The following is a 27,425-nucleotide window of genomic DNA, read 5'->3' on the forward strand; positions in this document are numbered from 1 at the left end:
AAAAACAATAAAAAAAGACAATGAATAAATATGACACAATACAGAAACAGAGTAAACAATAGCTTACTAGTCACTTTCTCCCAAATATGCCACATACATAATCTATGTCGGCTATTTGGAAAAACATCTTGAATAGCCCTCTTCATAGCAACATCTTGGTCAGTAACAACTACTTTAGGTGCAGAACCAAAGGCATGAGCATATACCCTTAATAACCACCCGTATGAGTCAGTAGTTTTAGATCCAAGAAGCGCAACACCAAGTGTAATATTCCTATTGTTGTTATCTATACCAGTGAAAGGGACAAACACCATATCATACCTAGAAAACAAAATCAAAAAGTTAAAAACAAAAAAAAATGATACAATGAAATTTTGAGTTTTACTTGTTTGATCGATAGGTCGCATCAAACCCTACAATATCACCTAAAACCAAGTAACTTTTCTTTGAATTCTCATCAGCCCAGAACAACCCACCTAAAGTCCCGTCTTCTTTGAAAGTGTAATCAAATGAAAAATTGGGGCAATGCTTCTTTTTCTTCTCAAGAAGTTTAGTTACCATATCTGCATCGCATTCACTAATGTAATCACTTTGCCGCGTCTTAAAATTCTTAAAGTCATTCTTTGTTGCGCCTACCTTCTCATAACCACCATACAAACTCTTCAAAATATTAAATGCTCTAGAAGGCCCTAGATTTACTTGAGACAACGCTTGAATATCACTTTCTTTTACGTAATCTACCTTTCTCGCAGATGTTAAAAACTGAATATCATCTTTATGCACGGAACTGTGGTTATGCTCTTCTTCAAACAAATAAACCTCATACTTGTTTTTATCGTTCAACCTAAACTTAATATGTGCACCGCATCCGGTTCTCTTCGATGGTTTCCTACGCTTTCTTTTACCGTTATTTGCATCATCTAATGTACTATACTCACTTCCACTTTTAAACCCTTAGTTAGAACAAACATAATACTTCAATTTCAAGAGACCAAGATTAGTGTATGCACTATTCTTCCTAACACTAAAACCACTAGTGTTGGGATGAGAAGGGGATGAGAAAATGGACTTAAGGAAGATTGGAATCTTCTCAACCTCCCTGAAAATGGCTAAGTATGGACGTTGGGCGCACTTGAACATCCGAGCAAGCTTTTACTTAAGCCTAGCAAGGTATTTTGCCTTACAGGCAAAGTTATCTTCTTGAAGTCTTCTTTAGTGTCAATCTGAGCAGGGTTCACTATGTCAAGCAAGGTTGTTCTTCAAAGCCAAGCAAGGTTTGCTTCCGAGTAAGCTCTTGGCTAACCAAGCTTATGAAGCCAAGTATTTGGGAGATCTAGCAAGGTTATTCATTAATAAACAATGGTTCGAGCATGTTTGAAGAAAGTTGATCAAGAAATATTCTAAGGACTTTCTCTAGCAAAGTTCAACTCCTAGCAAGCTACAGTGCTACCAGCATAAGTCAAACTGTGTTACCAGCACACTTCAGTTTGCTTTATATGTTATTCATAACAAAGAGTTGAAGGGATCCATGAAGAACATTTTGCTCGTAGGACCATATCGAGCAAAGTTTTCTATGGTCAATAAGATTGAAGTCTGCTAGGTGAATATTTTTTAAGAAAAATATTCTAAGTAAAGTCTACCCGGAGAACTGTTCCCCAGCACACTTTTGGTTACGAGGTCTGCTCGAAGAAGACAAACGCTCTAAAGCTTACCCGAAGACATGTTTTACACTTAGTATATTTTGTAATATGTTTTCTAATTATGTATCAATCATTAGGGTTTCTAGAAAGAATGACAGCTGTCATGAGGCAGACCTATAAATAGAATGATATAGGGCACGCCTCAAAAAGAAGAATACGAACACTCAAAATGACAACGAAATATTCCTTACATTGAGTGTGACGACTGATCATGTACGGGAAAACATTCCTTTTATAAACCTGTCACACCCCGACTAGGTAGTTGCGGAAGCGTAATTCGGGAATGTAACAGATAACACTGGTATCAACCACATTGTTTATAAAGAAAATTCAACAACTAATTTACATCATATTACATTGGTAGGTACTATGTTTACAAACTAGGTGAAAAACACATAACCGGTTTACGAGCTTCTTATACAGTATTATATCAGCGTCTATTCACAGCTATTCAACTTTCTTCCTAACACCAAGCATGTAAGCAAATCATTCCACTTTTGCTTTACCTGAAAAGCATGTTAAAACGGGTCAACTACGTCTAGTTGGTGAGTTTCAAGTTTCACGAGTATCAATGAAATCAGTACACAAGTTCGTAAAGTTTACAGTGTGTATGTGTACATGTATGTGTATGATGTATTATACTAAGCCACAAGTGAAACCGAAACGAGCTATACTGCATGGCCTCTCCTGCCCATGCACTCCTGTTGGCATTTAACAGCCATTTTGCCCCATGTATGTACTATGTCTAACACCACATAGCAGTATGTAAATATATAATGACAATGTGCAATTGGTTTTACATATGTTCCGGCTTACCCCACCGGCTCTGTCACAGTTGGGTTTGTCAAACCGATAGTACTATCCACACGCCACCGGCACGAAGTTAATCACTTGTATTTGTGGGGACTTGTCAAGTGTTAGTACTTAGATAATCCACATCATCACACGTTTTCAAGTATATCAGTATAAGTAAACATGCTTTTCACCCCAAAAGTTCGTAAAACAGTTTAGAAAGTGGGGGTCGTGAAACTCACCTTATCGTAGTTCGCACAGAAATCACGTATCAATAAGTCAGATGCCTCGTTTATAGCCTGATTCCTATAAACGGTATCGTATCGTTAATACTACTACAATGTTCAAGCTAAGTCGGGCTGTATAGATAATCTGGGTATAGCTGTTAGGCCCAGAACATGACCATAGTCTTAAATTGTGACGTTGTATACTATGAAATGTTTAAAACTGGATTTGGCTCAGTTTCACCGTTTTCCGAGCCTAGCTCAGTTGATCGTTTATACGTTTCGGGATTAGGTAAGATCACATAAACTTAAGTAAATATATTGATTGATAAAATGATTCGATTTATGAAAGAATTTTAAGGTTTCGGTGTCTGGTTTGATTGCAGGGTTCGTTTCCGTTTTTACACGGGTTTGATTATACAAAACGCGCATAATCCACCCGAATTGTCCGGAATTCTCGTAAAAAGTTTGTGTTTATCAATATCATTCAAAAATATGATATTTGACCACTTTTGACATTTTGATATACCAGTCAGTCCGTTAAACACAAAACTGCCGGTTTCGTTAAAACAATTATAATTTAAATCTTTGATTAATCATAACTAAATATGTAATTATATATAAATTATGTAAATTTTTTTAAAAATACATTAAGACATTGAGAATTTTATAAAAATATTTCCAGAAATTTTATGATTAATTATTTATTTATAAAAATTCATTTAATAGGTTATAATCGTGTAATAAATGGCCCGTTTATATCAAACGACCTCCGAAAAATCCGATAATTTTTACCAATGGCCTCAATGTCATTACATAGCCCCTGCAAAATTTCCAGAACCTAACTCTTTTGACAAAATGCCTTTTTGTGCGTTTTTCGGCTGTTAAAATTCGGTTACGCCATGATTACACAAACCATACTTAGACATTTCCAATGATTCCCAAACTTTACCAGTGATCTTACCATCACATATTAAACTCCAAAACAAAGTTTCATAATTTTTCAATATGTTTAGCTATTTTTCCCAAATAAACGCTCATAAACGGAAATAAATTTACCAAATATTCTCCGTTTATCGAAAAATTACCAAATTTGAACAGGGACTCATTTATATGATCCCTAATGTCCCTGAAAGTTTTCACAAGCTAACAACAAGCACGTCACAACCTAATACTAAACAGCCCCTAAACGAGTGTTACGGGTTTACCTTGTCGGTTTTCGATGAATTTATCTAGCTTAAACGACTTTCCGGGTCTCGGGTTGCAAACTCAGTATATCTACATATCATATAACATCAAACCAAGCATAAATCATCCATGTAACAGCCTTGATAATTAGGGTTTCGGTTTTGGGTTCAAACCGAACTTTCTAACCGTAAAAACGTTGTATTCATGTTCTAATCCGCGTTTTTGACCAAAAAAGTATATGTTCCTGGTTTGTAAACATGTTTAACATCAAAACATGGTTTTACTTGATTTTTAGGGTTTTTGGATGGTTAAACATGTTTAAAACTAACTAAAACATGCTTATATGTTAATTAAATAAATCAAACTTGGTTAAATTTTCATGAAACTTGATTTTTACCTTAGGTTTTTGAGAGTTTCTGGAGTACTCCCTTGCAGCTGCTTGGACTTCAAAGTTTTGAAAGTTGAAATGAATAAGAATACTTAGGAAGTAAGTTATGTAAAAAGAAAGGTATGGTTTGGTGGCTGGCGATCGGAGGTTTGTAAAGGCCCTTAATGGGCTGTTTTGGCCCATTAAACTATTCATACAGGCCCAAACATGAAAAGCCCACTTCAAATTTAGTTCGGGTCCGGTTTTTCGCAAGAAAATTAATTCGGGTGTAAGAAATAGCGTAAAAACGAGTGTTTTTCAGCTTATTTTTGTAAAATAAGAAAAACGTACTGACTCGTTGTAAAATTCCAAAATATTTTCACGGATTGCTTAGAACATGTCATATAAGTGTTTTATAAATCTTTTTCGGCTTAACGGATGCTACAATGCTTGTTTTGATATTAACGATTGCGTTTAAGCTTATAGCGTATCGATAACCGAAACCTTTTTCGTTTAAAGAGTTTTAAACGTACTAAGGCCTAAATATCAATATGTTAGCCTCTATAACATATATATAACTCGTATATGACCCCTCAGTATGTATACGGGTCATAATTAGTATCGGTCGGTTACTCGTTTAAGCACTACGAATTAATCGATTTATCGTTTACTTGTTACGTAATGAATATAGTGTACCTCGTTTTATCATGAATGTCACATTCTCCCCCCGTTAAGAAATTTTGTCCTCGAAATTTAATGTGTCATCGGTTTTCTAGGGAACAGGTGTGGGTATTTCTTTCGGAATTCGTCCTTTCGTTCCCAAGTATATTCGGGTCCTTGTTTTGAATTCCACCGAACTTTTACCAATGAAATTTTGTTATGTCGTAACTGTTTGGTTTTCCCGTCTACAATTTCTACCGGTTACTCTACGAAGTTGAGTTTTTCGTTGATCTGAACATCTTCCAGTGGTACTATTGTCGTTTCATCAGTCAAACACTTTTTCAGATTCGATACATGAAACACGTCGTGAATAGTGCTCAGTTCTAAGGGTAGTTTTAATCGGTAAGCTACAGGACCAATTTTTGCGACAATCTCAAAAGGTCCGATGTATCTCGGGGCTAGTTTACCAGTCTTTCCAAATCTTATAACACCTTTCCATGGCGATACTTTTAAAAATACCTTATCACCTATTTCAAAAGATAACAGTTTTCTGCGAACATCGGCATAACTCTTTTGTCGGTCACGGGCAGCTTTCAATTTTTGCTTAATCTGGTGAATTTTATCGGTGGTTTCCTGAATTAAATCGGATCTTGAAATTTGAGTATCACCCACTTCTGTCCAACATAGTGGTGATCTACATTTTCGCCCGTATAGAGCTTCATAAGGTGCTGCTTGTATACTACTGTGATAACTGTTATTGTAAGAGAATTCAATGAGTGGGAGGTGTTGATCCCAATTCCCTTTGAAGTCCAGTACACAAGCACGAAGTAAATCTTCTAAGGTTTGGATGGTTCGTTCGGATTGACCATCGGTTTGGGGATGGTAAGCTGTACTTAGGTCGATTCGGGTTCCCAAGGCTTCTTGTACTGCTTGCCAGAAATGTGAAGTAAAGTGACTGTTTCGATCGGAAATAATCGAAAGAGGTACTCCGTGTCGAGATACTATTTCATCAATGTAAATTTGAGCGAGTTTTTCGGTGGTGTAGTTGTTACGGATGGGAATAAAGTGTGCGGATTTGGTTAATCGGTCCACAATTACCCAAATTGCGTTGTGTCCTCGAGAGGTTTTAGGAAGGTGTGTCACAAAGTCCATGGTAATTTGTTCCCATTTCCATTGTGGGATTTCGGGTTGTTGTAGCATTCCCGAAGGTTTTTGATATTCCGCCTTTACCCTTGCACATGTTGCACATTTACTTACATACACGGCTATATCCTTTTTCATACCAGGCCACCAGTAAAATTCTGTAACATCCTTATACATCTTATCAGTACCTGGATGAATAGAATATTTGGATTTGTGTGCTTCATCAAGAATCAGTTTTCGGAGTTTATGAAGTGTTGGAATCCAGACCCGGTTTTTGTAATAATATACTTCATCAATTTTCTTCTCAAAATTCCTTTCATTTCCATGTAGTTCTTCTTTTTCTAGCTGATCTGTCTTCAAGGGCTCATCTTGTGCAACGCGAACTTGTTCGGTTAGGCTACTTTGAACAATCATTCCGAGTGCTCGTACCCTTAATGGTCTGATTCTGTCTTTTCGACTTAAAGCATCAGCTACTACGTTGGCTTTACCCGGATGGTATTTAATCTCACAATCATAATCATTTAACAGTTCTACCCATCTCCTTTGTCTCATGTTTAGCTCTTTCTGATCGAATATGTGTTGTAGGCTTTTGTGATCAGTATAGATGGTACATTTAGTACCATACAAGTAATGTCTCCAAATCTTCAATGCAAAGATAACCGCTCCCAATTCCAAATCATGGGTCGTATAATTCTTTTCATGTACTTTTAATTGTCGGGAAGCATATGCTATTACTTTCTTTCTTTGCATCAGTACGCATCCTAAACCTTTACGAGATGCGTCACAATATACCACCAATTCATCCGTTCCATCTGGAAGGCTTAATATTGGAGCCTCACATAACTTCTGTTTTAACATTTGGAAGGCCATTTCTTGTTCTTCTCCCCATTCATATGCTTGATCTTTTTGAGTTAGGAGGGTTAGAGGTTGTGCAATACTTGAAAAGTTTTCAATGAATCTTCTATAATACCCGGCTAGTCCTAAGAATTGACGAATTTCTCTTGGTGACTTAGGCACTTGCCAATTCTTAATGGCCTCAATTTTATTTGGGTCTACTTGGATTCCTTGATGATTCACAATATGTCCCAAAAACTGTACTTCTTGTAGCCAAAACTCACATTTGGACAACTTTGCGTATAACTTCTCTTGCCTCAATAATTTTAAGATTTCCCGTAAATGTTGTTCATGTTACTCCTTACTTCTCGAATATATCAAAATGTCATCGATAAACACTATCACGAACTTGTCAAGGTAAGGTTTGCAAACTCGGTTCATGAGGTCCATAAACACTGCAGGTGCGTTTGTCAACCCAAACGGCATAACCAAGAATTCATAGTGACCATACCGAGTTCGGAAAGCTGTTTTTGGTATGTCTTCTTCCTGAATTCTTACTTGATGATAACCAGATCTAAGATCAATTTTTGAAAAATACTTCGCACCTTGGAGTTGATCAAACAAGTCATCAATTCGAGGTAAGGGGTATCTATTCTTTATAGTCACTTTATTCAATTCCCGGTAATCAATACACATTCGAAAACTCCCATCTTTCTTCTTTACAAATAACACTGGTGCTCCCCACGGTGAGTAACTAGGGCGAATAAAACCCCTGTCCAGTAATTCTTGTAACTGGTTGGACAGTTCTTGCATTTCAGAAGGCGCAAGTCTATAAGGTGCCTTAGCAATGGGTGTTGCTCCTGGTATCAAGTCAATACGGAATTCTACTTGTCGAGTCGGTGGTAAACCAGGCAACTCATCGGGGAATATATCTGAATACTCGTGTACCACTGGGGTGTCTTCCATTCGTTTTTCCTCGGGTTCCTTAACTGTTACACTCGCCAAGTATAAAGTACAACCTTGGCGTAAATATCTCAATGCCTTAAGTTGAGATATGAGAGGCAGTACTGTACCAGATTTCTCACCTTGAACAATCATAGCTTCATCATTCGAAAGAGGTATCCTAACGGTCTTATCCTTACAGACAATTTCAGCTTTATACTTAGATAGCCAGTCCATACCGACTATAACATCGAAACTTCCCAATTCTACTGGAAGTAAATCAATAAGGAATGGGTGGTCGTTTAGGATAAGGGAACAGTTTCGGGCTATTCGGTTAACAAGTATAGGCTTACCGTTAGCGAGTTCTATAGTATATGGTTTTGTTAGTTCACTAACCTGCATATTTTCTAAAGGTAAGAAGTTAACAGATATGAAACTTCTATCGGCACCCGTATCAAACAAAACTGAAGCATACTGACCCGAAACTAAGAATGTACCTGTCACCACATTCGGATCATGACGCGCTTCACCCGATCCTAATACAAACGCGCGTCCCTTAGCTGCATTGGAGGTTGATGCTTGTGCTTGGTTCTGCCTTCTCACTGCACCCGGGTTCAAATTGGGGCAGTATCTCCGAAAGTGTTCCGTACTGCCACATTCATAGCAGGCACGGAGGTTCGTGGTAGGTGGGGTTTGTTGGTTGAGTTGTGGGCGGGTTGGTTGAGGTCGAGGGAGTTGAGTTGATTGCGGTGGACGGTTAACAGTGTTGGTGGGGGTTCTACAGTTGGGGGCATAGTGTCCCGTTCTTCCACACTTTTGACAAACGATCGGTTTGCAATCACCCACATGATGAAAGTTACATCTTCTGCACTTCGGTAACGTCCCTTTATAGGTCTCTTGTTTAACATTAGAACTGGTCATGGCATAACTTCGGGTATTCGGACGAGCCCGTTTGTTCTGAGGGTTTCCTTGCATTCTTGTCCCATAATCAGTTCGTTTTAAACTTGTTGTTTCACCTGGCATCCTTATCACTCCACTTCTTATCAGATCAAAAGTAACGACACCCGTTTGAGATACAACACTTTCTAATGTCGGGTGGGCAACTGAATTCACTATACTTCTCACAGCAGGGGTCAGTCCCCAGATATAACGTTCAATTCGTTTCGTTTCCGGTGTAACTAACCACGGAACTAAGCGGGACAGTTCGTTAAAATGATTCGTGTATCCCACATGGTCTGCACTTTTCATTTCCAGATTCCATAACTCGTGTTCCAACCTCTGAATCTCACTTTTAGGACAAAAATGCTCTAGCATGAGGGTTTTTAATTCAGTCCATGACATACTATTAATAGCATCTTGTCCCCTTATTTGGACTACCGTGTTCCACCACATCAACGCTTGGTCTAGAAACATACTGGTAGCAAATCTGACCACGCGGTTTGGTGGACACTCACTGATATTAATTACTGATTCGGTCTTTTCTATCCATTTGACCAGCCCGCTAGGTCCTTCAATACCCTTAAACTCAATCGGTTTACATGATGTAAATTGTTTGTATGAGTACTCCTGACGCGGGGGTTCCCGGTTATTATTATTATTATTAGTTGTGTTAACAACCGGTACAGGGTTCGGGTTCGGGATATTATCAGGGTGCACAACAGGTTCTGGGTTCCCAGTGACATTCATAGTTGGGAGAGTGTTATTATTATTTATGACATTATCAGTATTCACCGGGGTAGTAACACCCGGGGCTACATTAGTGTCCGGCGGAGGTGTATTAACAGTGGCCGTGGTGGTGCTCGTAGGTTGATTAACAGTATTGTTAGCACGTATGCCTGCAGTGACTTGTGTTACAATTGTTGGTATCACTGCTTGTAGTTGACGAGCAATCATTGCGGCCACTTCCGCCTCAGACAAAGGGTTTGTTTTCTTCGGGGCCATTCTATAGAATAATCAATTATATAATAATCAATATCGTTTCACTATGATCAACACAACTTTACGATATTACACCTTCACAACACATAACTATGCCAAAGAAAACACGTTTGTATTAATTATAATCATTACTGTACATATGCATCCAAAATTAGCGCATAGGCTTAACCTGGTATAGGCCAGCGCTTGTATATGCGTATCAAAATTTGTCACTAAGTGACATGTAGACTTAACCCGATAAGGGCCAGTGCTTGAAATAGTACTAAACCACAAACAACTCCCAAGTCAGCCCAACACGCTGTAACAAAATGCTGCTTGGGATATCAAAAGACTATACACATAAGACTAGACTATTATGTCCTATCCATTCTTTGCAACATGGAGCCACAACCAAACAACAGCAGCCACTAGGGCCGCATTAACTGCTAAGCATACCCCCAGTAGTATCATCGCTCGATCCTGACGCCCGTGGCTGTGAGCACTGGATCTTTGCACAATTCTGATTTCTTGCTGCATGTACCGCATGTGATCTTGCATATCATGTCTATGCAGGTTTAGGTTATTTATAGAATGTGAGTGGTCTACAAGCTGATCAGTCGCTAAACCAAACCATGCTGAATCAGAATGACGAGGTGGCTCGGGTACTGGGGCGGGTAAACCCCAAGTAGGAATAGGTATCTCTGTTACCCGGACACGTGATGTTTCTCCCCTATGGTACGTAGATCGAGGTGGGAGAGAAGTGTGCTCAGGTGGACGCACTGAAATGCGAGCAGTCTGACGGTTTCTAATAGTGGGTGGGGGTACTGGTGTATGCTGTACAGGTGGAGTAGGGGATCTGGGTGCTCTAACAGGTGAACGATAAGCACTAGTAGCTCCCTGTCCTGCAGCATTCCTAGGGGATTCCCTAGGGGGATAGGTGTCACAACGGTAACCCGATAAGTCGGGTTGATCCGCGGGTACCTCATAAGGAATTACCGCATCTGCACCTTCTTCCATTTCCTCTGGTTCCTCCTCAGTTTCCTCTTCCGAATCCTCCTCTTCCTCCTCAGGCCCTATTGGTAGGGTATTAGGTAAACGATCAGTAGATCTTGACATATTCCTGCACAATGGTTAGTAATAAGAATAATATCCTTCTATATTAATCATAGTAAAATACATGTAAGTATTTATACACATAAGCACAAACAATCGTTTATATATACAGATATTTATCTATTATTATATTTTATACACATATGTTGCTGTTTTTACCTATTCGATTGTTTATCGACTTCTTCTCGAATTTCCCCGTACAAACAAGTCTGTTATTACGTTCCGGACCATAATAACCCACTTGTCCATTCGCGTTCATCACGAGAATCATTCGTGAATATTATTTAATATTATTTTATTCCTAGAGTTAATCGAGCCTACGGTTATCTTAGGGTATCCTAAGGGACATCCTAATTCTTTATAACCAATGGCTCTGATACCAACTTCTGTCACACCCCGACTAGGTAGTTGCGGAAGCGTAATTCGGGAATGTAACAGATAACACTGGTATCAACCACATTGTTTATAAAGAAAATTCAACAACTAATTTACATCATATTACATTGGTAGGTACTATGTTTACAAACTAGGTGAAAAACACATAACCGGTTTACGAGCTTCTTATACAGTATTATATCAGCGTCTATTCACAGCTATTCAACTTTCTTCCTAACACCAAGCATGTAAGCAAATCATTCCACTTTTGCTTTACCTGAAAAGCATGTTAAAACGGGTCAACTACGTCTAGTTGGTGAGTTTCAAGTTTCACGAGTATCAATGAAATCAGTACACGAGTTCGTAAAGTTTACAGTGTGTATGTGTACATGTATGTGTATGATGTATTATACTAAGCCACAAGTGAAACCGAAACGAGCTATACTGCATGGCCTCTCCTGCCCATGCACTCCTGTTGGCATTTAACAGCCATTTTGCCCCATGTATGTACTATGTCTAACACCACATAGCAGTATGTAAATATATAATGACAATGTGCAACTGGTTTTACATATGTTCCGGCTTACCCCACCGGCTCTGTCACAGTTGGGTTTGTCAAACCGATAGTACTATCCACACGCCACCGGCACGAAGTTAATCACTTGTGTTTGTGGGGACTTGTCAAGTGTTAGTACTTAGATAATCCACATCATCACACGTTTTCAAGTATATCAGTATATGTAAACATGCTTTTCACCCCAAAAGTTCGTAAAACAGTTTAGAAAGTGGGGGTCGTGAAACTCACCTTATCGTAGTTCGCACAGAAATCACGTATCAATAAGTCAGATGCCTCGTTTATAGCCTGATTCCTATAAACGGTATCGTATCGTTAATACTAGTACAGTGTTCAAGCTAAGTCGGGCTGTATAGATAATCTGGGTATAGCTGTTAGGCCCAGAACATGACCATAGTCTTAGATTGTGACGTTGTATACTATGAAATGTTTAAAACTGGATTTGGCTCAGTTTCACCGTTTTCCGAGCCTAGCTCAGTTGATCGTTTATACGTTTCGGGATTAGGTAAGATCACATAAACTTAAGTAAATATATTGATTGATAAAATGATTCGATTTATGAAAGAATTTTAAGGTTTCGGTGTCTGGTTTGATTGCAGGGTTCGTTTCCGTTTTTACACGGGTTTGATTATACAAAACGCGCACAATCCACCCGAATTGTCCGGAATTCTCGTAAAAAGTTCGTTTTTATCAATATCATTCAAAAATATGATATTTGACCACTTTTGACATTTTGATATACCAGTCAGTCCGTTAAACACAAAACTGCCGGTTTCGTTAAAACAATTATAATTTAAATATTTGATTAATCATAACTAAATATGTAATTATATATAAATTATTTAAATTTTTGAAAAAATACATTAAGACATGGAGAATTTTATAAAAATATTTTCAGAAATTTTATGATTAATTATTTATTTATAAAAATTCATTTAATAGGTTATAATCGTGTAATAAATGGCCCGTTTATATCAAACGACCTCCGAAAAATCCGATAATTTTTACCAATGGCCTCAATGTCATTACATAGCCCCTGCAAAATTTCCAGAACCTAACTCTTTTGACAAAATGCCTTTTTGTGCGTTTTTCGGCTGTTAAAATTCGGTTACGCCATGATTACACAAACCATACTTAGACATTTCCAATGATTCCCAAACTTTACCAGTGATCTTACCATCACATATTAAACTCCAAAACCAAGTTTCATAATTTTTCAATATGTTTAGCTATTTTTCCCAAATAAACGCTCATAAACGGAAATAAATTCACCAAATATTCTCCGTTTATCGAAAAATTACCAAATTTGAACAGGGACTCATTTATATGATCCCTAATGTCCCTGAAAGTTTTCACAAGCTAACAACAAGCACGTCACAACTTAATACTAAACAGCCCCTAAACGAGTGTTACGGGTTTACCTTGTCGGTTTTCGATGAATTTTGCTAGCTTAAACGACTTTCCGGGTCTCGGGTTGCAAACTCAGTATATCTACATATCATATAACATCAAACCAAGCATAAATCATCCATGTAACAGCCTTGATAATTAGGGTTTCGGTTTTGGGTTCAAACCGAACTTTCTAACCGTAAAAACGTTGTATTCATGTTCTAATCCGCGTTTTTGACCAAAAAAGTATATGTTCCTGGTTTGTAAACATGTTTAACATCAAAACATGGTTTTACTTGATTTTTAGGGTTTTTGGATGGTTAAACATGTTTAAAACTAACTAAAACATGCTTATATGTTAATTAAATAAATCAAACTTGGTTAAATTTTCATGAAACTTGATTTTTGCCTTAGGTTTTTGAGAGTTTCTGGAGTACTCCCTTGCAGCTGCTTGGACTTCAAAGTTTTGAAAGTTGAAATGAATAAGAATACTTAGGAAGTAAGTTATGTAAAAAGAAAGGTATGGTTTGGTGGCTGGCGATCGGAGGTTTGTAAAGGCCCTTAATGGGCTGTTTTGGCCCATTAAACTATTCATACAGGCCCAAACATGAAAAGCCCACTTCAAATTTAGTTCGGGTCCGGTTTTTCGCAAGAAAATTAATTCGGGTGTAAGAAATAGCGTAAAAACGAGTGTTTTTCAGCTTATTTTTGTAAAATAAGAAAAACGTACTGACTCGTTGTAAAATTCCAAAATATTTTCACGGATTGCTTAGAACATGTCATATAAGTGTTTTATAAATCTTTTTCGGCTTAACGGATGCTACAATGCTTGTTTTGATATTAACGATTGCGTTTAAGCTTATAGCGTATCGATAACCGAAACCTTTTTCGTTTAAAGAGTTTTAAACGTACTAAGGCCTAAATATCAATATGTTAGCCTCTATAACATATATATAACTCGTATATGACCCCTCAGTATGTATACGGGTCATAATTAGTATCGGTCGGTTACTCGTTTAAGCACTACGAATTAATCGATTTATCGTTTACTTGTTACGTAATGAATATAGTGTACCTCGTTTTATCATGAATGTCACAAAACCTTAATCGATTTTCATTTGTATGAACCTTTCTATAAATGGAAATCTTTTGAGTTAATGATTGTGTGTGTTACATTAGCATTTATTGTGCAGTAGATAGTGTGTTATTGATTCCACCGTTAACATACTATTATTCTTTCTAATATAGTAGTAGGTCGTTAACCTTCTTGTCAACACTTCATAGTGTGGGTTGCGACATAATCGTGAGTGATATATTCTAGTGAGTGATCACAAATAAGGGACCTGACAAGTGGTATTTGAGCTTGTTTGCCGCTATTAAGGTTAAGAACTGTTGCATATCTGAAGAAGAAGAATGACGTAAGCATGACACTGTTTCATTGAAACGTGACGTCACCTACTCTGTTCTTCCAGATCTACAATATTTGGGTGTCTTCTTTCTCTTTTCTGAATTAAAGTTTTAATTTTTAATTAAGATCTTGTTCCAATCTGACCAGATTCATCAGATCTGAAGATTTTATCTACAGATCTGATTATTTCTTAAGAAAAATTTATAATTTGTTTAAATTTATTAACTGTTTGTCTCTATTTTATAAGAACATTTTAAAATTTCAAAATGTCTATGTAACTGTAATATTGTTTATGTAATTGTTTGTTTTAAGCGAAGTTGTTGACAAGTTCGCCTAGGCGAACTTGTTGAACGAGCGAAGTTAAGGACAACTTCGCCTGAGGCGAAGTTGTCGTGTATTTAAATAGTTTACGGGTTTACTGTTTAGTGTTGATCGAGTTGGTTATTTACGTGTAATTCAGTAAGTCTATAGACGTGAGGTCGAGAGTCTGTAAGCATCTCGGATTGAGTTATCAATATAACGTGTGGTTGTTAGTATCGTGTTCGTGTGTACGTGAGCTAATATTCTACGTCCGTAACGATCTACACAGGGATTCCGCACCTGTGTATATCGGGATATCTCGTGAGATCCGTCCAGGGAACCTACAATTGGTATCAGAGCTTTTGCTCGATTGTGTGGTTCAGGATATTCACGCGGGTGTAGAATTCGTCTCATTTCGGGTATTACCGGGATGAGTTTTTGGTGTTTATGCTCATTCTAGCCTCCTACCAGTGTGTTTAAGCCTTTAAACCATCAAAATCGTCGTTAAAATCCGATTTTCAGATCTGCAGAAAGTTTCAGTTCGTCAGGCGAAGTTGCTGTTCATCAGGCGAAGTTGCCGTCAGGATTCGTAGGGTTTCAGCGAAGATATAAGGAGAAGCGAAGTTATTCACAACTTCGCCTACCTCCTCAACTTCGCCTAACTCAGCGAAGTTCTTCTCAAGTTCGCCTAGTTCAGCGAAGTTCTCTTCAAGTTCGCTTACTTTCTAAGTTCGCTTAGCCTAAGCGAAGTTATTCTCAACTTCGCCCAGCTACGCGAATTTAAGGAGGATCCAGCGAAGTTATTACTTAAGCGAAGTTATACTTAACTTCGCCTACAGTACTGTTACGAAGAAATTTTTTAACTTCGCCCCTTTTCAGAATTTTTCGGGTTTCTTAGTCTTCAAGAAGGATGTCGTCGATCAACATTTCGGAGCTTGTCAAGATGGAAGTTGAAGCGGGGTCAGCTACAAAGGCCCCAAGGTTGCTGAAGGGAACCGATTTTGTCGCGTGGAAGGATCGGTTCATACAGTATGTTAAGTACCAGGATGCGAAGATGTGGGTATGCATCCAAGATGGATATATTCCACCGATCATGGAGTATGAGGGTCGAGACCAAATCAAGAAATACAGTAAAATGGAAGAAGAGGAGAAGAAGATGTATGAAGCCGAAAGCAAGGCACATGCTGCAATCACAATGGCTCTTCCACAGGAGATCCTACATACATTCAGAAAGTATACATCAGCTAGAGAGCTTTGGGAAGCTCTTGAGAGCAGATTCGAAGGAAATGTAGGCATTCGGGCTTCAAAGATAAAGTTGCTCAAGACTCAATTTTCAGTCTTTAGGTACTTAAAGAACGAATCTCTTGATGATATTATCACTCGATATTATCATCTAATGACTAAACTGAGTAACTACTCCATTTCCTACCGAGAAGAAGAGATTGTGGAAAAACTTCTCGATGCTCTCCCACCTAAATGGGAGATGTATACTGTGCTAATGAGGGAAGACAAGGACTTCCCTACTTATGATCTTGAAACCACTGTCAACAAGCTCAGAACTTTTGAGCTTAATATGGTAAGAAAAGAAACTTCTATGGATCAGGTTCAAGATCCAGGCATGTACGGTGCTAAAGTAAACTCTAATTCGAGTTCAAAGACTGATTCTGCAGCCTACTACTCGAAGGGTGAGTCGGGTGCCAATTCTTCACAGGAGGGGCAAGTGTCAGTAAACTCAAATGGGGATGTTTGCTTTGTTGCGGGTGGATCAAGTGGTACTCAACAGACAGCAAGCAAGATTAGTGGATCTTCAAGTTCCTCAAGCAATAATTTCTCTAAGATGCCAATGAGCGTCAAATCTGCTGAAGAGCAGTTTGGCCTCTATGCTTCATTTATTGCTTCATATGAAAACTATATTCAAGGAAAGGTGGTTGATCCAGTGATGCTAGATGAAGACTATGACCAGATCGATGCTGATGATCTGGAGGAGATGGATTTACAATGGCAGATGGCCATGATAGTGAGGAGAGTGAAGAAGTTCATGAGAAAGACGGGGAGAAAGTTTGTCGGTGGCAGGCCAGGGTTCGACAAGTCTAAGGTGAGGTGCTATAACTGTCAACAAAACGGGCACTTTGCCAAAGATTGCAGAAACGAGAGAGTTGAACGTGGTCAGGGCCGGTCTGCACAGCACACTGGGAATAATAAGGAAATCAATGCCATGTTGTCCAGAGAAGCAGGTGAATACAACTGGAACCTGCATTTGAATGAAACTAGTGAACAGGCAAATATGGCTAAGGTTGAGAATGAAGAGTGTGAGAAGACTACCGGAGAAGTGAAAGCTACTGGTAAAGAAAAAGCTTTCATGGCAGATAACAATGATCAAATCTCCGAGGCAAGTTCTAAATCTATTTGTACTAAATGTGAGAATTTGTCTGAGCAACTTGCTACCATAACTGATCAGTATGTTCGTTTAGATGCTGAATTTAAAACTCTTAAAGAAGATCATCACTTTACAAAAGCAAGAGAAAACAGTTACAAAGTTAAAATTAAAGCGTGTGAAAAGGATGTTAAAAGCTTAAAAACTAAACTTGCTGAAAAAATTGAAGTTATTGATCTTAGTTATGAGGTTTTAGAAGAAAAGACTAAACTGATTGCTGAACGAGAAAAGCAGATTGCTGACCACCAGGTGAAAGTGGTGGAACTAAACCGAAAACTGGAGCAGTTCCGAAATTCCTCAGCTATTCTTGATCACCTTGTTAGTGATCAAGGTACCTCTACAAAGAGGGGAGGAATTGGTTATCACGAGGTTCCACCACCTTATAACCACAACTACACTTTTAACCCTAGTGTTCAGAAATCTGTTGATTTTAAAGTTCCTCAGACAGTTCCTATCAAGGTTACAAGTAAAGAATCAAGTGTTAGTAGTGGCGAAACGAGTTCGCCTGTTTCAAGTGTAAATATTTCTGTTACGAGTCCAGTCTCATCAGATTCGGATAAGTTGTCCGAATCGGGTAAGACAAATGAGAAGGTAGTGTTACCCACTGGTGGAAAAAAAGATAACACTTCTAAAAAGAATACTCCACTCAACCCGTACGTCCCACCTTATGTGAGACGAACGGCCGGTAACACTGCCTCGACATCCAAAACAACCTTTGAAAAGAAAATGGATTATAGGTGTTGTTTTAGATGTAATAAGTTAGGACATCTTGTTGCAGATTGTCCTCTGACGCCGAAATTCAGAGGCGTGAGGCCTATTAAAACTGAGCATAAGTCTACTGGTAATTTTAATACTGTTAAAAATGAAAACCCTTTAAAGTTCCGAAATGTAACTAATTCAGGTTTTCACAGAAACAAACCTCAGTTTAACAATGCTAATAACCAAACCACAAGATATAATACTTTCAATGTACATAGGTTTGGAAGGCCTCACACTCAATTTCCAAGGAGATTTCCTAATAGGACTGACAAGAATTATCCAAATGCTAACTTTGGAAAGCAGAAGTACGGGATGTATAGATCCAAGACCAATTGGTCTTGGGTCCCTAGATTCTAATCATTTGCTTTATTGTGCAGGAACAGTTGAACAGGGCTGCCCACAGTCTTTGGATTGTAGATAGCGGCTGTTCCCGGCACATGACGGGCAACAAATACTTGTTGCACGACTTAAAACCTGTTCAAGGAGCGAGAGTTAGTTTTGCTGGTGAAAGTGGAGGAAGAATTACTGGAAAAGGAACGGTGTCCAACGGGAAAATAACTCTTGAAAATGTTAACTTTGTAGAAGAGTTGAAGCACAATCTGCTGAGTGTGTCGCAGATTTGTGATAAGGAGTATACTGTTCATTTCACGAAGAATGAGGCGATCGTGTTGAAGCCTGGTTTTCAGATACCAGACGAGTGGATAGTGACGAAAGCTCCAAGTGATACAAATACATATGTGATGGATATGAGGTCTACTGAAATGGCCACGGGAGAATCATGTTTAATGACGAAGGCAAGCGAATCAGAATCCGAACTATGGCATAGGAGAATGGGGCACATTCATCTTCGGAAGATGAACCACATTGTCAAAAATGGGCTTGTGATGGGCGTTCCCTTGAAAAGTTTTAACTTTGAAGACAAATGTATTGCATGCAAGAAGGGAAAGCAACACAAGAAATCCCACCTCACCAAGAAGGTCAACTCTATTGCTAGTACTCTAGAACTGCTTCACATGGATCTCTTCGGTCCAGTGAATGTACAAAGTCTAGGAGGTACTTCTTACTGCTTGGTGATCACTGATGACTACTCGCGATATTCGTGGGTATATTTTCTGAAATCGAAAGATGAGACGGCTCAAATGGTGAAGAATTTGATTACCAAAATTGAGAACGTCATGAGTAAAACAGTTAAGTTCATCAGAAGTGACAATGGGACGGAGTTCAAGAATTTTGAAATGGAGATCTTCTGTCTTCAGAAAGGAATTGAACATCAATACAGCGCTCCGTATACTCCACAACAGAATGGAGTGGCTGAAAGGAAGAACCGAACTTTAATTGAAGGAGCCAGGACTATGCTGGCAGATTCGAAGCTTCCTGTGATGTTCTGGGCTGAAGCAGTCGCTACAGCCTGCTATGTTCTGAATATAGTGTTAACCGTTAAGAGACTTGATAAAACGTGTTACGAGCTTATGCATGGAAGAAAGCCCAACTTGAGTGGTCTTGAACCATTCGGGTCCCCTTGTTCGATCTTGAAGAAAAATTCTAAATTTGGGGAAGTAGCCGATGAAGGAATATTAGTCGGTTATGTTGTTGGTACTCCCAACAGACGTGTCTTCAATACTTCAACTTGCAAGGTGGAGGTGGTGTGTAACACTGACATCACAAGTTACCAACCGCCAAAACCTAGCAATGGACCTGCTGAGCTTTTCGACTATGTTAAGCTTTTTAAGTCGTTTAACGTACCGGATTTGGAGATTTCTGAAGAAGAAGAAAGAGCTGCGACGAAGATGATACTCGATGAGGAAGAAAATCTATTGCAAAGACAGCTGATTGAAAAATGTCAACCTTCCTCATCAAACACTATCGGTACCCCTGCTGCCTCTGCTGAAGAAGAATTTATCAATCCTTTTCACTCTCAGCATGAAACAACCATTGATGAGATCTCTTCTAATTTGGAAGATAATTTGCATGTCGGTTCTGTTCCGACCACGAGGATTCATAAAGATCACCCTTTGGATAATGTGATTGGTGATGTGTCCTCAGGTGTACAAACGAGAAGTAGTTTGAATGAACACACCTGTGTTTATACAAGCATTAAGGAGACATGAATAATTGATGAATGCCTGTATACCTGCTTTATAAGCCAGATTGAACCGAAGAATTATCAAATGGCTTTAAAGGACAGCTCGTGGGTCGAGGCCATGCAAGAAGAGTTGGCTCAATTCGAGAAGATGGAAGTTTGGACTTTGGTTGAAAAACCAAAGAATGTGCATGCGATAGGCACAAAATGGGTGTTCAAGTGCAAGAGAGATGATAAGGGGATCATTATAAGAAACAAGGCGAGGCTTGTCGTGAAAGGTTTTAATCAACAAGAGGGGATTGATTATAACGAAGTGTTCGCTCCTGTCGCTAGGTTGGAAGCCATAAGATTGTTTTTGGCGTTTGCTGCTTATGAAAAGATGAAGGTGTTTCAGCTAGATGTGAAGAGTGCGTTTTTAAATGGGAAAGTTGATGAGGTTGTGTATGTTGAGCAACCTCCGGGTTTTCCTGACCCAGACTATCCAGATCACATGTACAGGTTGAGCAAGGCGTTGTATGGATTACATCAGGCACCTCGTGCCTGGTATGCAACTTTATCGGATTACTTGCTCGAGAATGGTTTTGAAAGAGGGAAAATTGATAGCACGTTGTTCTTCAAAAGAGATGGAAGCGACATCCTGCTGGTACAAGTCTACGTGGACGACATTATTTTTGCTGCATCAAAAGTCTCCATGTGTCAGGAGTTTGAAGCCGTCATGAAGAAAAGGTTTGAAATGAGTGCTATGGGTGAACTAACTTTCTTTCTAGGATTGCAGGTTGATCAGAGGAAGGACGGGATGTTCATTCATCAGACGAAGTATGTTCATGATGTGCTCAAGCGCTTCAAGATGGAGGACAGTTCTCCATATGATACTCCAATCTGCGTCAATCACAAATTGGGTGCTGAAGTAGACGGTGATGCAGATGTGGACCCAACTCAATATCGGGCGATAATAGGTTCTTTAATGTACTTAACTGCATCTAGGCCTGATATAATGTTTGCTGTTTGTCTTTGTGCACGTTTTCAGGCAAATCCAAAAGAATCTCATTTGAAAGGTGCAAAGAGGATACTGCGGTATCTCAAGGGCAAGCCGAAGCTGGGGTTGTGGTACCCGAGAGGAGGAGACTTGGAGCTGGTCGCTTACACAGACTCTGATTATGGATGGTGCAATCAGAGTCGGAAGTCAACAACTGGAGGATGTCAGTTTCTTGGTGGCAGACTGGTGTCATGGCAATGCAAAAAGCAGACTTCAGTCGCAATTTCAACCTGTGAGGCAGAATACATGGCAGCATCCAACTGCTGCTCTCAGGTTCTTTGGATACAACAACAATTGCGCGACTATGGTCTGAATTTCTTACTTACTACTATTTGCATTGATAACACAGCTGCTATCTCAGTAACTAACAATCCCGTGAAACATAGTAAAACTAAACACATTGACATACGTCATCATTTCATACGGGATTGTGCTGAGAAGAAACTGATAATTCTTGAAAAGGTGGATACGCTTGATAATTTCGCTGATTTATACACTAAAGCGTTTGACAAATCCAGATTTCAAAACCTTATTGAACTGAATGGGATGATCAATCCCGAGTAACCATGCTATTCTTATGTTATGTTAAAAAAAAAAAAAAAAAAAAACGTCACTAATCGCTTAAAAATATGTCGGTTACATTAGTTTGAAGGACTTGTCTTCGGATATGTTTTGGTCCTCATTTTCTACTTGTAGATTTTGAGGATAGCCATTAACCAGATTACTGATAGTGACCGGGGCGGTTTATGATGAGTTTTTCTTTCTTTCGCTTAAAATTAGTCGATCATACTTAGTTAGAAGGACACATACTAGTATGTGGTCGGTCCAGCTGATCCATTGGATCTTCGGGATAGCCGTTTACCTGAAGACTTTGTTTTGGTCGGGGCGATTTTTGGTTAAATTTTGCCATGGGAAATGAAATTATTTTTCAAGTCTGTTACTTCGTAAGAAGTTCGTTAGCTATGTTAAACGGAAAATTGATCCAACCTTGGAAAATGATAGATATACTAATTCTGTGTGCTTAGCTAGTGAAGTTATTAGGCTTAAAAGGCTTTAGGACAGCCATTGTATGTCATGGTAACTTTTAATGGTGCGTAAAAGTAGATGTGATACAAACTAAATTTACTTGATTTTACGTGGAAACTCCTTAAGAGTTTTGCGTGTCTTCATATATATCTTTTTGAATGATAGGCAGAAAAGCTATTACCCAGTCATACACGAGCCCATGTGTGTTCTGATTCACGTGAAGATAGCGTCTCGAGATACTGCAGTGATCCAGATTCGGGACTTGCAGTTAATTTCTACGTTGAAGTCTATGTTTATTTCAAAAATATATATATATATATATATATATATATATATATATATATATATATATATATATATATATATTTGGTGTTATTGAAACATATTAGTGATGATAAAATATCAAGACTTCTCAATCTTAGAGTAAGAAGAAGAACGGGAACCAGAAGAAGAGTACTGACATGTTTAATCAGACACTATGGGTCGAAGTCAATTCGGGGTGACTTGGGGAAAGCCAAATACGCTTTGAGGATAGATAGGAGGCATCAATATTTCTGAGTTGTTGCCCACTTAAATTTTAAGGATTAATTGAACCTAACTCGTATCACATAAACAATGAAAACCATCTTAAGTTATACCTGCTTACAACCTGTCTCTATATGTAATAATACAGCTAAACACGGATCTATGTGACAGTCACGTAGTTAGTATGATTCCTGTTCGGATCTTTTCTAAAACGTAGCAGTCCCTATCGAGACTGAAATTTGATCCCTTATACGTTAAACTTTTAAAGTTTTTGTACTTAGATAGTTTTGTGATTTTTTTAAACTGGTTACTTAGAATTGATCATGTTATTTATTTCTTAAAGGAAAATTTATAACTTAATTGACAACTGTTAAAATTTTAAGGGTTAAAATTTTGAAATTTTAGGCGATGTTGTTGAACAGGCGAAGTTGTGGATAACTTCGCCTAGGCGAAGTTATCCGTAACTTCGCCTGTATAACTCAGATCCTATATAAGGATGTTCAATCGATATAATCCAGCGAACTTATTCAAAAATATCCGGCGAACATATATCTTTTCCGGCGAACTTGTTCTTTCAACCGTTTACGTGTTATTTATTTCCGATTTTCACACCGATCAAAGGTTCGAGATGTTGTTTTATCATATATTACAAGTTCGTTCATGCTAATCAAGGGTCGTTTCGACCCGGTTATTAACCTCGAACCATCGGTTTTGAAAAACGATTTTCAAAACTTGTTTTTACGTGTTGATAAACGTACTGATCGTCAACATGTCCTTAAAACTTGTGTTTAAGTGTTCTTAATCGTCTAAACTAGCTGAATCATCAACTGCACGTTGTTCCATAAATCTCACTGTCGCCGATTCAGATTCAGGCGAAGTTAGGGTTTAGGCGAAGTTATCCGTAACTTCGCCTGGAGCTTAAGTTTGCCTGAGGCGAAGTTATCCGTAACTTCGCCCGAAGCTTAAGTTCGCCTGAGGCGAAGTTATCCGTAACTTCGCCTGTAACTTAAATTCGCCTGAGGCGATGTTGAGATGAGGCGAAGTTAACTTTAACTTCGCCTGGATCATTATTACTTAATATAAATTAGACGAACTTAAAGCTGAAGCGAAGTTGTTCCCAACTTCGCCTCAACTTTAACTTCGCCTATACAGAGTTTAACACAACTTCGCTCATGGTAACCAGCGAACTTGTGTTATTCATTAACGATTATCTAACTTGGTTAGTTTGTTGCAGATATGGCTGCGATAGCTGGTGCTGGTGGTGCAGGAAGAGATGATGGTGACAATCAAAGACAATTCTACCCGGGTCACAATATGTACATTACACTTGACCCGGAGGCGAGCGGCGTGGACGATTACCGCGAGATCATAACGTTCCTCCTGCGCTCGAGGATCTTTCATGCCATCACCAACACTCTGCCGATATCTCTACCGAACATCGAAGACTTCTGGGAGACGGTAGAATATGATTGTCGTGTTGGGCCCCCGGTCATGCGAGCGACGGTGAACAATCAACAGGTTCAGTTCAACTCTGAACAGATCCGGGTGGCGCTACGGTTCGGAGAAGAGACTCGAGACGATCCAACTGAGTTCGTAGCTCCGTTTCGTGATGGAGCGTTTCTCCGAATGGGCTACTCTGGTCCATTAGGAGATACCCAGAGGAGGAAGGGGTTCCTTCTAGATCAGTGGCGCTTCCTCATGCACGTTATGATAGTGTGCATGTCGGGGAGGAAGGCGGGCACTGACGGCATGGGTGCGACCATGCAGTCTGCCATGACTGCACTGACCTATAACAAGCGTTATAGCTTCAGTCAAATGGTCTTTTACGAGATAGACAGGCAAAGAAGGGCGATGTCTCGGGAGCGGTTCATTATGTACCCACGGTTCATCCAAATGATATTGAACCATGTCGCTCCGGCTCTACCTCAGAGACGCCCGATCAGATACGTCGAATCAGTGAGCAAACGTATCTTTGCTCAATGCCGCACGTCAAGTGCGAGGAGCAACCCTGAACGTCGTCCCAGGCATACTCCTCTATTTGGGTTTTTAATTAACCCAGAGTATGTTCCTGCTGGTGGGGACGAGTTCAGAGATCCTCAACCGCAACAGGCAAGAGCAACTCAAGCTGTTCCTGCTCCTGCTGTGCCTGTTGTATCAACTGCTGAGGATATAGACCTTGACGCTGTTTTTGGAGGTCAAGGCTATTTTGACATGGATCACGTTGAGGAGGTGCAGGTCTCGGCTGCACGGGGTTCGGGTGTGAGTATGACTAGAGCAGCTACGTCGATGGCTGACTCCGATTTGGATAAGATTATGAATGAGGGGAGACGGTTGATGGTGTCGAGAGAGAGAACGATTAGGAAGAGGAAGAGAACGGAAGATGATGATGAGTCGGAAGAAGAAGAAGACATACATAAGCTGATTAGAAGATCAAGACGGGAGAGGACAGGTGCTGGCATGGGAGCTGGAGAGACTTCAAGGACTGTACGATTTGCTCCGGCCGCACTGTCTGGTATGTCCATTGTTCCTTCTTCTGTACAGGTGACAAGTACAAGCGCTGCGGATGTTCCCGTGGTGGCTACATCAACGGCTGGCACTCCATCCATCATTGCTATCCAGACGTCGACTCCGGAGATCGTGTCTCTACCACCGCCAACGCTTACTCAGTCGGTGGTAGCTGCACGATTTGTAGAGTCAACGGTCGTCACTGCTGCAGGGTTATCAGGTATGGTACCACCTGCGGTTACGCCTGCTTCTGGTGTCTCGCCTTCGCCTACTTCAGATTCAGAAAGAATAGCTTCACTAGAGCGGATCGTGGCAGAGCAGTAGAAGACTATTCAAAGCCTAGTGGAAGCAAATCAACTACAGGCATCCCTCCTGGTTGAGCATGGGAAAGTTATAGATGCCTTGAAGGAGTTCTTGGCATCTCAGGGGGAGATGAGCTGTAAGGGCGACGAGCTCAGAACGAAGAAGAGAAACGACCGTGACGATGATCCCAATGCATCGAAAGATGCAGGTGGTGAGCTGCCAAGAACTTCTGAAGCTCTTGGTACTTCCACAGCTGAGGGGGAGTCTACTGACGTGGCTGGTGGTTCAGGTGATGATGTGGTGTTAGTTGAGGATGAAGTGATTGATGCGCTGAAAGAGCTTGATGATGACATGTTCAGCGATGATGTGTTATTCGATGAAGATGTGCTGTCGAGTGATATGATTGAGAAGATCGGTGAGCAGATTGTGATTGAAGATGGAATAGAAGAGGGGGAGATAGTAGAAGAAGGAGTTGAACACGAGATCCCTGATGTAGAGAAAGCCGACATGGGTGTTGAGATGGATGAGACTGAGTGGGAGGAGCAGCCTAGGTGGAAGGAAGGCTGTGCTCATTGGTTTATTAAGACCAAGAAGCCTGCTGTTCCAGCCATGTTCAAGAAAAGTTATAACATCAAAGGCTATGCTGAGTCGAAGAAGGGAATCATCTGTTGGATTTATGATGAACAGATCAAGTTGTTTGTGGTGAAACGTTATGATGGTATTCAATACTTCAAGAGAATGTTGAGATCTCTCAATACGTTGCCGGAATGTGAGGTGAAGGATTTGGCCAGACTGGGCCTGATAAATAGAAGTGACAACAACATGGCAAGAATGATTGAGAAGATTGTGTGGAAGGAAGGCGTAAAAGAAAAGAAGTTTGAACTATTAAAGCCACAGAAGGGAAAGCTCGTGGAGGATACAGAGAGGGGATTGAGAGCAGATGGCAAGCCATGGATGGTGATGAAGTACAAGCCGATCCGATGCATCAAGGAGGTTCCGAAGAAGAATATGCCTCAAGATGTGTTGAAGAATCTAAAATGGTGGTACGTTGATTGCCAGACTGCTGAAGCTGTGATGGAAGATGAGGATGAACAAGAGATTCTTAGAGTTTACGATCCGATGCATCTTGTAAACTTATCGCAAGCTGATCTGATGATGCTCAACGAGAAAAAGATCTTTTATATTCCAGCTTGGAAGGATGAAGCAAGAAAGTATCAACGAGTTGTGACGGTGTGTGTTAGAGAAGGAGTGCACGCGTAAAGATACAGGATTACGAGACAAGAGCTGAAAGATCAAGATATGAAGCTACTGCCAAGGGGGAGTCTGTTGGTGCATAGATGTCAGTAGTTCATATGTCTAATGTCTGTAATCGAGTCTGTAATATTGTTTATGTAATTGTTTGTTTTAAGCGAAGTTGTTGACAAGTTCGCTTAGGCGAACTTGTTGACCAAGCGAAGTTGTTGACAAGTTCGCCTAGGCGAACTTGTTGAACGAGCGAAGTTAAGGACAACTTCGCCTGAGGCGAAGTTGTCGTGTATTTAAATAGTTTACGGGTTTACTGTTTAGTGTTGATCGAGTTGGTTATTTACGTGTAATTCAGTAAGTCTATAGACGTGAGGTCGAGAGTCTGTAAGCATCTCGGTTTGAGTTATCAATATAACGTGTGGTTGTTAGTATCGTGTTCGTGTGTACGTGAGCTAATATTCTACGTCCGTAACGATCTACACAGGGATTCCGCACCTGTGTATATCGGGATATCTCGTGAGATCCGTCCAGGGAACCTACATATATATATATATATATATATCAAACATAAAAAACAAAAAAAATA

The 27,425-nt window shown here is 39.6% G+C and overlaps 1 protein-coding gene across 1 annotated transcript in view; it reads right to left on the reverse strand.

Annotated features, from left to right (window-relative positions):
- Positions 1-97: 97 nt before the first annotated feature.
- LOC143604992 (protein FAR1-RELATED SEQUENCE 5-like) overlaps positions 98-27,425 on the reverse strand; it is a gene marked incomplete at its 3' end in the record, with an annotated part of 29,778 nt that continues 2,450 nt past the window's right edge. The window contains exons 2-3 of the mRNA XM_077081277.1: positions 413-953; positions 98-321 (exon numbers count right to left, since the gene is read on the reverse strand). Coding sequence (XP_076937392.1) covers positions 98-321; positions 413-953 — 765 coding nt within the window. The remainder of the gene's footprint in view (positions 322-412; positions 954-27,425) is intronic.

Source organism: Bidens hawaiensis, unplaced genomic scaffold (assembly GCF_021521415.1).
Source record: "Bidens hawaiensis isolate Kalapana, Puna unplaced genomic scaffold, B.hawaiensis_p1.1 tig00067530_1, whole genome shotgun sequence".
NCBI classification, from domain to species: Eukaryota; Viridiplantae; Streptophyta; class Magnoliopsida; order Asterales; family Asteraceae; genus Bidens; species Bidens hawaiensis.